The 15421-nt window shown below is 28.6% G+C and overlaps 1 protein-coding gene across 1 annotated transcript in view; it reads right to left on the reverse strand.

Annotated features, from left to right (window-relative positions):
• bma (SCY1-like protein bma) overlaps positions 1–15421 on the reverse strand; it is a 229393-nt gene that overhangs the window by 61373 nt on the left and 152599 nt on the right. Inside the window, exons 4-6 of the mRNA XM_088187622.1 lie at positions 14925–15059; positions 13631–13751; positions 12864–12959 (exon numbers count right to left, since the gene is read on the reverse strand). Coding sequence (XP_088043748.1) covers positions 12864–12959; positions 13631–13751; positions 14925–15059 — 352 coding nt within the window. The remainder of the gene's footprint in view (positions 1–12863; positions 12960–13630; positions 13752–14924; positions 15060–15421) is intronic.

The following is a 15421-nucleotide window of genomic DNA, read 5'->3' on the forward strand; positions in this document are numbered from 1 at the left end:
GAGGTCAACCACCCCTAGGGCTACATCTCTAAATATTTTTTTTGTAAAATTAATCGTATATTACTTAATGTTTTATAATTTAGGTGATTTTGTAAATCCTTTGATATTGACAAATTTTGCGATTTTTTTGAAAATAATATAATATAGTCTACTAACTTAAATTTAAAAAATACATATTTCTAGATAATATTAAGGTAGCAATTATATATCATAATTTTAATTCCAAATGCATATACCGTAGATTAATAACGATACATTAATTTCGTTTCGCACCGTTTCGTTTTTAATATATTCCAAATTAATGTATTATATAAGTACGTCAAATAAAGTCATTGGTTTTAGTGAAAACATGGTTGTAGAGATTAATCCTCAGTCCATTATAAATAATTGATTAAATAAGTATGGATTATTATAAAATAAAATGTTGATTCTTTAACTCTTTGCACTCGTATTTTTTTTTTGGTTGGGGTAGTGCCAGCTCGTATTTAATTTCAAGATTTTTTTTAAGTTCAATTTTTGGAAGTAAAAATGAAATAAAACATGTTTTGATTAATCTTTTTACAAATTAAAATTAACACAGCGAAAGATTGATAGCTAGTCAGTATTTTAGTTAAAAAAAATTAATTAAATATTTAAAATATATTATAATTTAAATACTTTAATCGGAAAATATTTTTTTTTATTGTACTTTTTAAAATAATTTGTAAAACGTTAACCATTACATTTAGAAGAGAATAATTTATTGAAATGTGTTCACAAAGAATTGTACTTACTATTCACAAAAAATAAATGACATAGTATTAGGTATACATAGTATAGGAAGGTAAATGTAATGATGTTTTTAGATGATTTTTCGTCCATCGCAATCAAATGCGCGGTAAAACAAATAAATGAATTATTTAAAAAAACAGCTGAGTGATGTAGCGGCAGGGGTTTATTCCCATTAAGAAATTTGTAAATAGCTAGATGTCATATGAATTCTGAATAATTAAAATATTGGACTGCTTGTATTTTTTTGCACCTATCGTTTATTATCTTGCGCATCGCGCTCGTTCTATAGCGTTTAGCGCTCGTTATATAGCGTTTAGCGCTCATAACATCGATCAACAATTTGTGTTCATACAAAAAATAATGATTACAATATAATTTAATCAAAATTAAAATTACATAGAGCACAAGTTTTTTACTTGTTGTTTTTTTTCTTAGTAAAACCTTAGTTTTTAGTTTTTTTAATTGTTGTTTTTTCTTGGTAAATAGGTAATATATTCCCATTAACATGTTTTAGACATTATAGAAAATCAGATTACAATAAACGTATTATAAAAAATAAAAAAATAAACTGTTAGTTAAATAAAACATATAATAACATATAATACATTTTGTAAGACATAGATAATACGAAAAATTGTTATGCACCTTACAATAAATAAAACACAAACAATATGCACATCAGTACATATGTTTTAAGCAAAAGGATACATTTTGACGATTTAACCAATGATTTTTAAAATAAAATTTAACACTTTTGACGCTAAGTTGCCGATAATGACATTCCGAATAAAGTAAAGCGAAGGTCCATATATAAAGGAGAATGTAGATTAGTAAATATGCTTCTAGGACACTAACCGCCTGGAAATATATTTCTTGGACAATAATCCCCCGTCAAAACCCCCCTGGACATTAACCCCTCGTGCAAATAACCCCCTGACAATTAACCCACCATGCAAATAACCCCCCTGACAATTAACCCCCGCCACGTATAAAGATAAGTATTTTATATAAGTTGTTATTATTTATAATAAATGGTGATTATTTTAATAATATAATGTTTAATACGAATAATCAGTATCAATACTAATTATTTGCACAGGGGATTATTTGAACGGGGGGGTTAATGTCCAGGGGAGTTTTGATGGGGATATATGTCCAAGGGGTATTTGTCCTGCGTTTACGTGCACTTAGGATAGGAATATTTAAAATACGAAAAAAGAAGGCCAAATTAAATTAGATATTTTTTTAATATATTCACTGTCTATGGCAGAGGTCAGATTACGGCCAAATCCAGCCCTCTGCTTATTTTAATCCGGCCTGCAAGTAATTGTTAGATTTGACATTTAAAAAAATCAAAGTATGTGCTATAATAGAGCGGCCAACCGTCGAGTTAAGCTAGCTAGGTATCACCTTATAAGGTGCTCCTATTGCTTTGGATTTCACTGTGACGTTATGCAGTTTAAATTTGACAGCATCTTCAGTGCCCACGTAACGCCTTTTGCAATAGATTTGTTCATCTACCAGTTTTTCGGCGAGAACAGTTGCTAAAAGATAAGCACATTGTGTGTAACATCAATAGACAACTAAATAGCAGTTTTTTAACTCAATTCGGTGAATTTAAATTATTTTCGACTCTTAACACCATTGCTAAATTCAGGCTTTCGCATGGCTCTTTAAGTCAAAATATTACATGTAGCCTTTGCCAAATAGTTAATATTTTGTATAAGTAAAGGGTTATGTATAAATAGTAGCAGTATTTATCCATTTTTAAAGACTTCTGCAAACAGTAAGTTACTAAGTAAGTTAGTGGTTTGCACTAAATTATTTATTCAAGCAGTCAATGCTATGTTTAAGTGACTGAAAAATTAGTTTTGATGAATTGTTTGCATGGAACAACTACAAATGAAAATATTATTAATAAAGTTGAAAAACTTTAACAAAGTACATTTTAAAGTGAATTTCGAATAAAATGTGTAACATCTGATATTAAATAGATTTGAAAATTAGCCTTTGCTGCAGATATCATAAGATTTCTTAACAGATTGAACTTTGAGCTAAAAAGAAAAACAGTGCTTATATTTAAAATTTACACCACATTTGAATTTTTGAGAGAAATGATAAAGCTCATTTGAATTTTGCTTCCTGGCCCGCTGAGCTTACAATATTTACAATCTGGTTCTTCACAAAAAAGGTTTGCCGACCCCTGGTCTATGGTATTAGACGAGTAAAATAACCTTGTCTATATTCTTCAGTCATATGTTTTAAAGAGAGACTTTCAAAGTGCGTCATGGCGATTTTACAACTTATATTTAGATTGTCTTGTATAACCGGAATGTCGCAGTCCTTAAGGCGTTGAACTGATATTCAAGAGGCTATCGGTTCAGGTCCCCGCAGCAAACTAAACATTTTAATAATAGGAATGCGCTATTATTAAAATTAGGCCCTAGCTGCTAAGTGACATCTATTGATTGTAAGCTGTAATTATAGTTAGCAATATATAATAGATATCACTAATTTACAAACTGTGTTTTAAATCTTATCCAATTAAATGTGTAAGTGTTGATTATATTGTTCATAAACGGCTTTTAACAATAGTTTTTCAATGACGCATATTTGAGTCATCCACCAGTAGAGTGTTAAATATGGATAAATTTATATAAGTACAATACAATCCTAAAACTCACTGAAAAATATGTCTTACAAGACTTTTAACCCTTTCACCGCGAATGACTTCTATGGGTGTCATCAAGAAAATCGCCAGTACTCATTAGACATTTAAAGGTGCCGTAAACATTTGAGCCTAATAAAATGGCTTTTTATTGTAGTATAATTTAAGGCTGTAAATCACTAGAATTATTTGAACCATAATATTTTTAAAAATATGGCATGAATAGGTGCCCCCACATATTAACAAATTTCGAAATGGCGCTCAAAAATATCAGCTGTGGTGATAATCTAAATGCAATCGGAACCAAGCCCCACCCAATTTTTTTGTACATAAAAAATATTGGGTGGGGCCGGTAAAGTTTTATTATATTTCGTGAAAATGATCAAATTTTCTATTTAGACAAATATTCTACAAGTTTTTTGTATGTATTTGCCCATTTGAGGCAGAAATGATAAATATTACATTGTTTTTTTTTTGGGGATCTGTTTTGGATTGGCAGGCGTTCTTACACCTAGAGCGAATAAATTGATAAATTGATCATAAAAAAATATTACATTAAAAGATTATCCTAATACTTGAAACTTAAAATACTTGTACAATATTTAAAATTGGTATAAATAGTCTTAGCATAAACGCATACTATTACTGTCACAGTAATAATATAACGGTTAATATCAAATTCATCGTCACGTCCTTAAAAATCCATTATTATATCGTCATTCGTAATTATATGGATAATTTTTAAAATAAAATCAATGTATGTATTTATAAATAATTAAAACACAAATTACTAATTCTGTTTTATATAATTAATTAATTTACTAGCTTGAAAACTAATTAAATGTGTCGAGACCAATATTATCATTTGAGTTGAGTACCCAGGTCGATAGTTGTCAATCGCTCGTTTTATTAGTGCGAGCGAGTAAGCGAGCTCTGCTTGCATAACGGCATCTCGCTCTTTTTTCCGTCTTACAAATTTTATTTTTATTTCATAAAAGACACACAATATAAAGTAATAATTATGCACAATTAGATCATATGATCCCGTTTCATTACATATCATAAAAATATAGATGCCCTTTGAAGGAAAAAATCACTTTTTGAGCAATAATTGACAACCTAAGTCTGTCAGTCTAGCGCGATGCCTTCCTAACACCGCGCGCTTTGACCATGTTCCGATGAAAAATTTTACAATAAACTTACACTTGTAAATTTAAAATTAGGGTTTTGCATAAGTTAAAAATTCAATATTACTGAAATGTGTTTAACAGAAGTCTTTTTAATATTAATAAATTTAAATTTTCAAAATTTGCTTGAATACATAGCCAATAAATGCATTCAAAGTTTTGTCGACATATTGTCGACGTTCCAGTGCAACGCTTGAAATACGATGTCGACACATAGTCGACTTACGATCGCAAAGGGTTAATAATATAATATAGCATTAAAATTTAATTGAAATTGTTAGTCATTTTACCAAATATTAAATCGTATTAATCGGATGTGATTAATATGTATTGATATAAATTTTGCTAAGAATAATATTAAAAAATGTTAAGATGACGATGTGAATGTTTTGATATGTAAAAAAAATATTAATCTAAATTTATATATAAGTATATAAATGTATATATTTTATGTCGAAAATCATATAAAATTATTATTGATTTTTTTATTCTATCCAATAAAAGATAAGCATACAATACGTTTTCATTGTAGGAGTATATTTTAATACTTGGCATTCACTACATTTATCGACCCAATTTTTTTATCTGGTTTTGAAATTACTTGTGAGGAATTGTGTATTGTGTAGAAGAAACAAAATCTGAATTGTATATTTATATAAAAAAAAAATTGTTTGAATATTTGGTGTGAAAATCAATAATAAATATCTTAAATTATGGCAATGTGCACATATATTATTACGGTTTAATTATAGTCGGGTGCTACAATCCTCAAATGTTTGTATTTTGTATCAATTATAGTTCTGAATTTCTGGTGTGCTACATTCAAACAACATAGTTGTTGAGGGTCGTACCTTTCAATAGTTTATAGCTATATCGTACAAGATTATATCATATTAATAGTTTGCAGCCGTGAGATCCGTAATATTCACACGTCGCTTCATCTACGTTATATTTGTATTATAGATAGTTTCTCATGTGGCTTTAGTTTTGTCGTTTTAGATTATTGATAATATGCATTACCATTTCAATTTAAAATCTATTGCACGTTATTTATTGCATTTATTTATTTTTATTTTAAGCACCATGCACATGTATTGTAAAAAATACAGAAGCAATTTAATTAAATTATATAAAATAATAGCTAGATTACAATGCTTTCAATAACTGCAAGTGCCTGAAAACATACTATCCGAGAAAAGGTCAAAAAGTCAGATAGCCGTGTTTATTGGGTAATTGTCTAATAAGCGCAGGTAATTAAGTGGCACACAATAACATTTCCACGATAATAGCTTCACGGAATTATATACAATAATAGATTAAATACCGCCTTAAACATTTTTTTTTAGAAAGAGCGTTCAAGAAATCTATAAATACAAAGGTGGCAAAAAAATATATTTAACAATCCGATCTTAAAACTTTAAAATATTTCATTATTTTTATTTTTAATGTATCAATAACGTTGCATACACATTTTTCTCTTCCGTAATCATATTATACTGTTAATAATAAAAAAAGAACTCTAATCGGCTGGATATGTTGTCGTTTAGCAAAAAGTCTGTAGAGTTTTTGTCGTGACACGTACAAAAAATCGAGCACGATAGACGAGTGGTATAAATTTCTGACTTTTAAACTGAAAAACTTTGGTTAAAATTCTATGCGGACTTTGATGTTTTTAAATTGGTATCGTGTCTAAGAGATCATTACAGATTAGGTCTACCTAAATATTTCTAATCTCACGGATGAATATTTAAATAATTTTTCTAATCGAGCTAGGTCGTACATATCTGGTATTGAAAATTCTCTAATAATGAGCTTATACACCTTTATTGAAAAAAATAAAAAGTTGTTGCAAAATTTTGGATTCAAATATTCTCTATCAAGAAGTATATTTTTTAGGTACACTAGTCAATGCGATTCAAAAATGAATTATATTTCAGTATACCTTGTAAGAATATTGTGAAAAATAAAAATGGATAATATTTGTATTTGTGAAACCTTTTTTCCATATTTTTTTAATAGTATTATCTTTTTATAAAGAGCCTACTACATAGGTTTGGTGTAACTGAATATCGTTAATTTGGCTTTTAGAGGAATAATAACACAGAACAAAAATTGATTAAGAACCATGACGTATACATATTTTGCCACATCAGAATTAAAAATAACCCACTCTTAGATATTTTGGCTATCCATTATTTCCGATATGCAATCACATTAACTTTCAATCCTCATACATACTAAGAATATATTACACGTTCACGTTTCAAACGTACCTGGTTTATTTGCAATTCGCCAAATCTAACGAATATGTGCATTAAATCAGAAGCAATGATATTTTTTATGTATTGTAAAAGGAAAAACTCACTTTTCGGCCTCGGAGCCCGTCGACGGGAATTCAAAATTTGAAGATTGCATTACGAAGATTGTTTTATGATTGGTATCTAGTTAAATCAATGTATTCTATAATTCTTACACATATTATGTATATATTTAATTTTCATAGTTATAACATACCTAATTAATTTGCAATCCGATTATGTTATATTCAGTCAAATCGAACAACGCACGAATAAATGAAAATTATTGTCGCTTAGCAATTGAGCATATAATGTTTTATTGTTATTATATTTATGTCCGGAAGATTATTTGGGTAAAATTTCACTAAAATATTGCATGTTTAAGATTGAACAAAATCAAAATTGCTAATGTAATGAATAAGGATATATATATATTTCTATATACTAATCAGTTCTATTACATACTTTTAGTGTAGTAAAGGTTTTTTTAAAATATACATTCTAGTACAAAATACGTACTATTTGATGGCGATACACTTAAATATCTTATATTACTAAAGTACATTTGAAATCAGATTTATATATATTTATTTTCTCACTGCGCTTAAAATGTTGTGAAACTTATTTAATATACAATGATTGCTTTGTTCTTATTACTCAGTTTCCATTATGTACTTAAAAGGTTGTGAACAACAAAGAAGACGTGGCGTCAGTTTGAAAATAATTGTATAATAATAGACGTGAAAATTTATTGTTAATCTGGCTTTCTTCACGTGAACATCAAAGTAACTGCCGAATAGAAGATTTCGTAAATGTGTATCTTCGGTGTATCTTCGAGACCGGATATAAGCTGACTATTGGGGTCGGTCAACGAGGGGATTATCTACTCGCTAATTGATCTTTCATTGTATCTCACACTTCATGAGCAAAAACGTTATCTGTTTTTTTCTTATTCTCAATTTATTTCGTATGAATTCATTTATAGTTGATATAATACTTCGGATATTTAAGTAATTTTCCCCCAAAGCTTATTACGTATCACCAGATGAATTAAAGCGCCTGTTTAACAAGTTTCATTGCCAAATAAATGTGAGTTTTGCGACTGGCAGGTAAGGTCATTTATAAAACGCAGGAGATACGAGCTATTACGTGTGCGTTGAAAAAAATATTCTAAAAAAACAAGGTCTTGCATTAGCTGATTGATTGACAGCGATTATGTCTATGTGAAAGTAGGTTGATAAAATTAAATATAAGTAACCGAATGGTTTTTATTCAGGCTTTTATATAGCATATAAGTATGATTATTTTGGTTCTATTTCGACTGGTTCTTAAGTTTTTTTGTATACGATGATCGGTTTACGCCGTTTTTTTGTTGCTCCCCCAAAAGCTCATATGCGCGAAAATGTAACATAATAGACATGAAAGGAAGTATTGTGACGTCAGGCTTGAGACGACACCCCTAATTTTTTTCATCTCCATCGAAACGCTTCAGGTATCCATATAACTTTTTTCGATTATCCATCCAGCCAAAAATATCGTTTTCACGTCATCGATACCCCATGTTATCCTCAACTAATACATTAAATATTTTTTCATGTAGCAACACTTGCTTAAGACAGGTTAAGTCGTTAGTGATCATAGAATGTCATAGTTCACGATACGTAATCTATTTATATTCCGCTTTAACAACAATTCAAATCTAAGTGACTCGATCTTAGGTACGAAATAATCATTAAGCTTATTATTGTGAGTTGTTATTTAGTATCATATAATATAATACATAACAATTATTAAGTTTTTTCAAGAGCTAAGTAAATAAATTTGACTTAAATAAAAACATTACTATGTATTATAAAATGAATTTATAATTACAAATTATTATTTTTCACGGATAACCATAAAGTTTTCTCAAAATTGTAAAAAAACTTTTATTTTATATTGAAAATCTATGTACGTGATCAACAGCTAATATTAAGCATAAAATGTCTTTCCATGATACATTTTAAAGCAAACACCTTTACACTAGAACATAAAACACAATCATTGAGTTTTCATCATTTAATGTAATAAAATAATAACATTTTTCATACATCTCTTATTGCTGATCAATGTCGTCTGAAGGACGTTTTATTTTTAAGCTGAACCTTTCCGAAATAATTGTATTCAAAACTGTATTTTTCAATTAAGATTTTATTTTTATTTAAATGGTTTGCATTTCGTTTTGTATTAAGACCAACAGGTCTAATTTAGATATGGCTTCTTTCATTAACAAGCCCATCCATTTTTATTGAAATAAAAACTAATTTCTTTATTAAAACTTATTTAGTATTTTTAATTTATTAATTGCCACGTCTGCCAGATATATCAGATTTTCAGATCTAGTCAAGTAATTCGGCTGCACTTTTATTTTAATGGATTTTTATCTATTTCTGTATGTCGTATATTTGTTTCTTATTTCATATTTTATGGATTTTAACATATCAGGGAGTTGTAATTTTCATTTGCAAAACCTTGTTCTGGAATATTTGGATGATGGTAATGTGGAAGCACAGGCACTACCCCAGAATTAAATCCCTGTTGTCCAAACTGGTTTGTGCATCGATTTGTATATTAGTAGCTTGTTGTTCAGTACCATCTAGGATTTTCTGAGAAAATATGTTATTTGTGGTAGTATTTGCCTTTTTATTCAATGTAAACGTTACGAGTGGATTTATTCGTGTTTGCTTTTATTTTCTATTTTCTTAACCATTGTTCGATTCCAATAAGGTTTCTCAAGAGGTTTTTTAACGCATTCAAACTTCTTCGTTATGTTGCCAAATTTATTTTTGAGAGATCAGAGTATCGGTCCCAATATAAATATGTAAGGTTTTACTTTTATTTTATAGAGCAGTCCATCGTGTCAAACTTTTTCAAAAGTCTAACTGATCTATGAATTCAGAGGGGATTTTTTTTATAAATCTATGGACTTTTTTTATAGTTTTGTGGTGAATTTTAAATCCAAATTGGTGATCTGAAAAAATTATTTAATCTTTAATTATAGGGTTTATCCGTCGAAATACCAGATTATAAAATATTTTTGTAATGACAGGTAACAGGCTTATCGTTCTATACAACGTTGTTTCTTTGAGTTGTTTTCATGGCTTTGGTATAATTATTACGTATGCTTATTTTCATAAATTTAAAATATGTCATAAAAAATATTTTATTGAACGTTGACACTAGATTTTTACAGTTAAATAAAAAATGTAATATCTAGCACTAACACAAACTAAAACCAAATAATTCTACTTATCTATACACAAATATTAATACATGATGTAAATTCGAAAACTCAATCATCATAGTATAAATGTTACTGACTGATAAATTTCAGATTGGATCTAAGAGCAATTAAAATCTCTTAAATGAAAGCAAAAATACGACAGTTGTGAATCTGAATTTGTGCACTGAAAGTCACCCTTTATAATATTTGTGTGATTTAAGTAAAAATATTTTTTTTTTGTTCAAACATATTTCCTAAAACTTTTATCTACAATACAACATTGCTAAGTTAATTTTAAAAATGAAAATGGTATACTATCTGAATTTAGTTTTAAAGTGAGTGGCTCTCCTTGAATTTTATTCTAGAATATACCTTATTCTAGAAACAATATAGGAGTCGTTATGGAATCAATTGATAACAAGCGCCATTTCGTCAATTGTTATGTGGTCACTTTCTGCAGATCCGCTTTCATGTGGAAATACTATATAAGCCCCCTCTCAGTAACGCAATCGTTTAAGGTCTGTTAGTGACGTTCGAGAAGGGATGGAAATTCGACACCCACATCCCCAAAGTTTGCGGTGAGCTGTCAAGAATGTTCGGCTCTGAATTACTTAAAAAATTCATTAGCGATTGGCGTTATGTATTCAGTTTAGCCAGATTATTACATTTGAATATGGCTTTAATTTCAAGAAAATATAAGCATATATAGAAAATATAGGGTTTCTAAGTGGTGGTGTTGACAATCTGAATAAATCATCATGATAGATTAAAGCAAGGATTCTCAATATGTGTGGTAATTCTTATTATGGTAGGTATGCATTTAAGATGCTTTAAAAATATAAATTGCTGTTGTAATTATTTAATTAGCGTAGTTCTTTTGGGCACGAAATTTTACAAGCAAAGTTTCATTGTGTCGTAATTCTATTTTGTAGATATTTTATTAAACTTGATTGATACACTTAATGATTTGCAGAAAAAAATACAAGAAACGTTTGTCAAAACGTAACAATCTAAATTTATTTACTTAGAAAAATATTTTTAGATAAGTTGTAAACTAGAGTATTTTTTTTTAGTTTGAACCATTTTGACTATTATTGAAAATCCTAAGTATTATTGTCTAAATGTAACCATAATATTTAAAAATATATTTAAAAAAATCAGAACGAAGCAAAAATAGTATTTAAAACCCAAAAAGTTAAGGGTCCGGATTTCGCACACTTGCTAGCTTTCGGTACCTCACTGTCGTGAGGTACCGACAGCTAGTAAATATAATAAAAGCGATATCAGCGTTTTGCCTCGCAAGTTTATAGATAAATTAGTTAGACATAACAATATCACAAAAAGTACAAAGTAAGTCGACGAGAGTGGTATGAAACAAAAATAGTTCGACTCGTTGTATAAGATATTTTTATTACTTAATATAAATAGCAACAATTTCTTAGTACCTAGGAAAAATAAATGAAGAACGACTAATGGAATATTGCACGGAGGTGAAGCTGTTTATAACATTAACTAAAGGAATATCCGTCGTAATAAATATTATGCGGGTTTTATAAAAGGAATAAAAAAACACCTTAGCGCTCTAATACTCAAATTGTAATTACGTACTTTAATGTACATTTTAGATTTATAGTATTCAATATAAGCTATTTACATGCAAATTTTTAAGTCGATTATTAAGATCGTAGTTAATACAAATAGTTTACACATTTATTTCAAGATTAAATTGAATAAAAACATGTCGGAACTTTGCTTAAAATGCCTTGCCGCAATGCGCCTCTTACCCTTAATTATGAATTATAATATAAATAACATCGCGTTAATTACATTGAAAAAATATTTCACCCCTCCGAAGGTTCTTCAAGGTTATATAACTTGGGCCCTCTGATCCACACGTTATTAATTAATGACATAAATATTGCAGCATAAAATGCAAATTTTATTTTGTCTGCAGATGATTTAAAATTGTTTATGTACATTTGCTCTTTTGCGGATTTTTTTTCTACAGAGTGACTTACACTCTCTATATCTGCTCATAAGTGTCGAAAAGTTTTATCACATTATTTCTACGATATCCGTATGAACATTTTAGCTAGTAAAACTTTCACTAAAGATCACTTTTTAGAGCAGGTAAAAGTTCTCTCTACACGTAAACGATGTCTGCGAAATCTTTCAAGGGCTTTGTTACGAAAAACGCGATTCACGTTGCCAATTTGTCAGTTATTCGTGTCTTTTATGACACTTTACTTCGCAGCATTCTTGAATCGAGGTCTATAATTTAGTCCCCAAATAACCAAATACTCTTAAATCAATCGCTTAGAAAAGTGTTTAAAAATACATTTATTATAGGATATTTGGTTATATTCCGTTCTGGTATTCCAGCGCCTTTTTTTAGAAGCGCTAGGATACGATTCGCTGAGCTGAACATTTTTGCAAATTACTGAAGCGTTTTGTTGACAATCAAACAGTTATCGAGAAATTATATTTAGGTATATTTTTATAATCTTATATTTTTATATTTTTTGTGAACTATGAATCATGTTTTTACCATTGTTCTCATTTTGATAAATACAACTTAGAACTCTATAATTAATTTATAGTTTTTTGTTGTTTTATATTAATATTGTGTTGGAATATTACAATCAATTATAAGCGTTTAATAAATGATTATTAATTACCTATAAAATCCAGACTAGGTTGCATCATCTTCGAAACTCTCGAAGACCACGGAGTGCACGGAATCAGATCAGGACTATCGATGTCGACCACCGTTTCTGAAATAAATATTTAGCTTAAATATAAATCTAATATACATATTACTTACATATTTAATTGAACCCATAGACCAATGAGTAATTGCAGCAATGAAACAACAATTATTTATTTATAATAGTAAAAAGGACGACTTTATAAATTGTATCAATTTTAAAAGAACAAGAATAAATTATAGTTTAATTGGTTATGAAACAATACGACGTAAACAATCTAAAAACATATCGCACTTTATTTAAAAAAATGCTTTAATATAGATATAAAAGAGCATTATATAATAACGATACTTCTGCTTATAAATTAGCATTATTTGTTCCATTATTCTGTACTCATAAATCTAATTCGACAGTATAGGCATATTTATTTATTAAATAAGTGACTTTCAGGAAAAACTTCGATTTTCGTATATCACAAAATTGGTTTCCGCAATACAATATTTTTTGAGATAAATACATTGTACATGTTTTTTCGTACAGGATTTTAGCAGTGTATTATTAAATGCGGATTATTTTATACTATCTTTTCTACGGTTCACTTATTTATTTATTACAATTAGATGTGACAGTTGATTTGCATGTTTTTTTATATATTTTTAAATAAAGTCAGATATTGAAAAGTATATATATTGGATGGTTAATGTAACTTAAATAGTACTAATACTAATCAGGCTTACCGGCGAATTCTAAACATCCAAGTTTCCAAGTTCCCCTCCTAGTCAATAAAATAGATGTAGGACACACGTTGCGATGTATTAAGTGCATCTTGTAATGAAGATAAGTCAAAGCATCGGTTATCTGCAAATAAGTAAGCTGCTTAATGTATATATGTATATGCGAATGCTTTAGAAGTGCCGTGAATGATCATAAAAGATCAGCCTTGTGACTTATTACGACCATATTTACAAAACCTAATTTTTATATTCATTATTCAAAATATAAAAAAATTTAAGACTATTCTCAGTGATTTTTTTTGTAATTCAGTTAATCTAAAATATTAGAGGCTTTGATGAAAAATATTCCATTTTGATTTTTTTGATATCTGGAAAGTGTTGCATCAATTAAAATAAATGGTAGTCAAAAGGAACAAGATCTTGACAATAAGATAAATGGTAGAAAACTTTACAGTCAAGTTCCCCAATTTCCCAACATTGGTATGCGCATTGTCGTGATGTTAACACGTGCATGCCTTTGTTTCAAATGCACGTGCAAACGTTTCAGCTGATCATAATATAAGCTTACTGTTATTGTTTGAACATACATCGAAAAATTTAGGACACAATTAGAAATATGCAGTCTAGATGTGCCCCAATATAGATATATCAACGACCAAAGTACTACAGACAGTAAACATTATAATTTATTAAAAACGAAATTTTTTTCGAGATTGCCTCATATAATAGTTAAAAAATAATGATTGTAACGTTTTAAACAGATTTACAAAACGGTCAATATCAAGTGACAATTAAAAAAATATTATTATCCACAACAATATAATAATTAGGACTAGACGTTTTTTTTATAAACAAAGGTATAGATAAGAATTTTATATAAAAGCTTTTATTTTAATCCTAATAAATATCTATATTTTTATAAATAATAGCAATTTAATAAAAAAAAATATTAATATTATTTTGATTTATTTTTATTTTTAAATATTTATTTTAAATAGAGTTTCACTCTCTTTTCTTATTTTTGATACTTTTTATTGTTTTGTTAAATATATACTAATTACATTATTAATACATTCAAAGGTAATTCAACAATATCGTGAAATCGTTGTAGAGAGTTAAAAGTATATATTTTTATAAACGCAATCTTGCTAAGCGTCCTGTCAAAATTTAAGCATGTCACGTTTCTTAGTTTAGTTATGTTTCGTCACGTCTTTTGGTGTGGACGACACGTCTCTTAGTTCGATTATGGGATGTGTGTTATAGATATGTACATTTTAAAATAAACAAAGGTACGTACCTGCAAAAATCCATATCGCAGCTCCATATCAATGAAATTGTGATCAAAAGCAAATTGAGGCCTAGGAGTAGGGGGTCCCATGGGAGTGGATGCCCCTATAACCGGAGGCCCCACAATCGGCGCTGCGCCACCCTCCTTAAACAAACAGAATAAATATTATGTTGGGTAATCGTTTTGCGTATTTTTTACATATTTAATACAAATATACATAATTGAAACATGTTTTAGGGCATATGTCATAAGATTCCAAATCAGTAGATAAGTGCTAAGAGTCATTGTATAACAACATAAATTTCATGGATACATAACATATAATTCTGTGAAAAATCGTCCAAGGTTCAAATTTATTTGAAGGGTAATTCATCACTGCTGTTATTTTTATCTGAAAAGTAATATTTTTAAAATATCAATGTTTATAGTGTTTCATATTTCATAGAACTTTTCGATGAAAAATTGTTAGCAACGGAAAATATATTATTATATTTAATATGTAATAA

This window comes from Plectrocnemia conspersa, unplaced genomic scaffold (genome assembly GCF_051122295.1).
Source record: "Plectrocnemia conspersa isolate PC_06_02 unplaced genomic scaffold, ASM5112229v1 ptg000006l, whole genome shotgun sequence".
NCBI lineage: Eukaryota > Metazoa > Arthropoda > Insecta > Trichoptera > Polycentropodidae > Plectrocnemia > Plectrocnemia conspersa.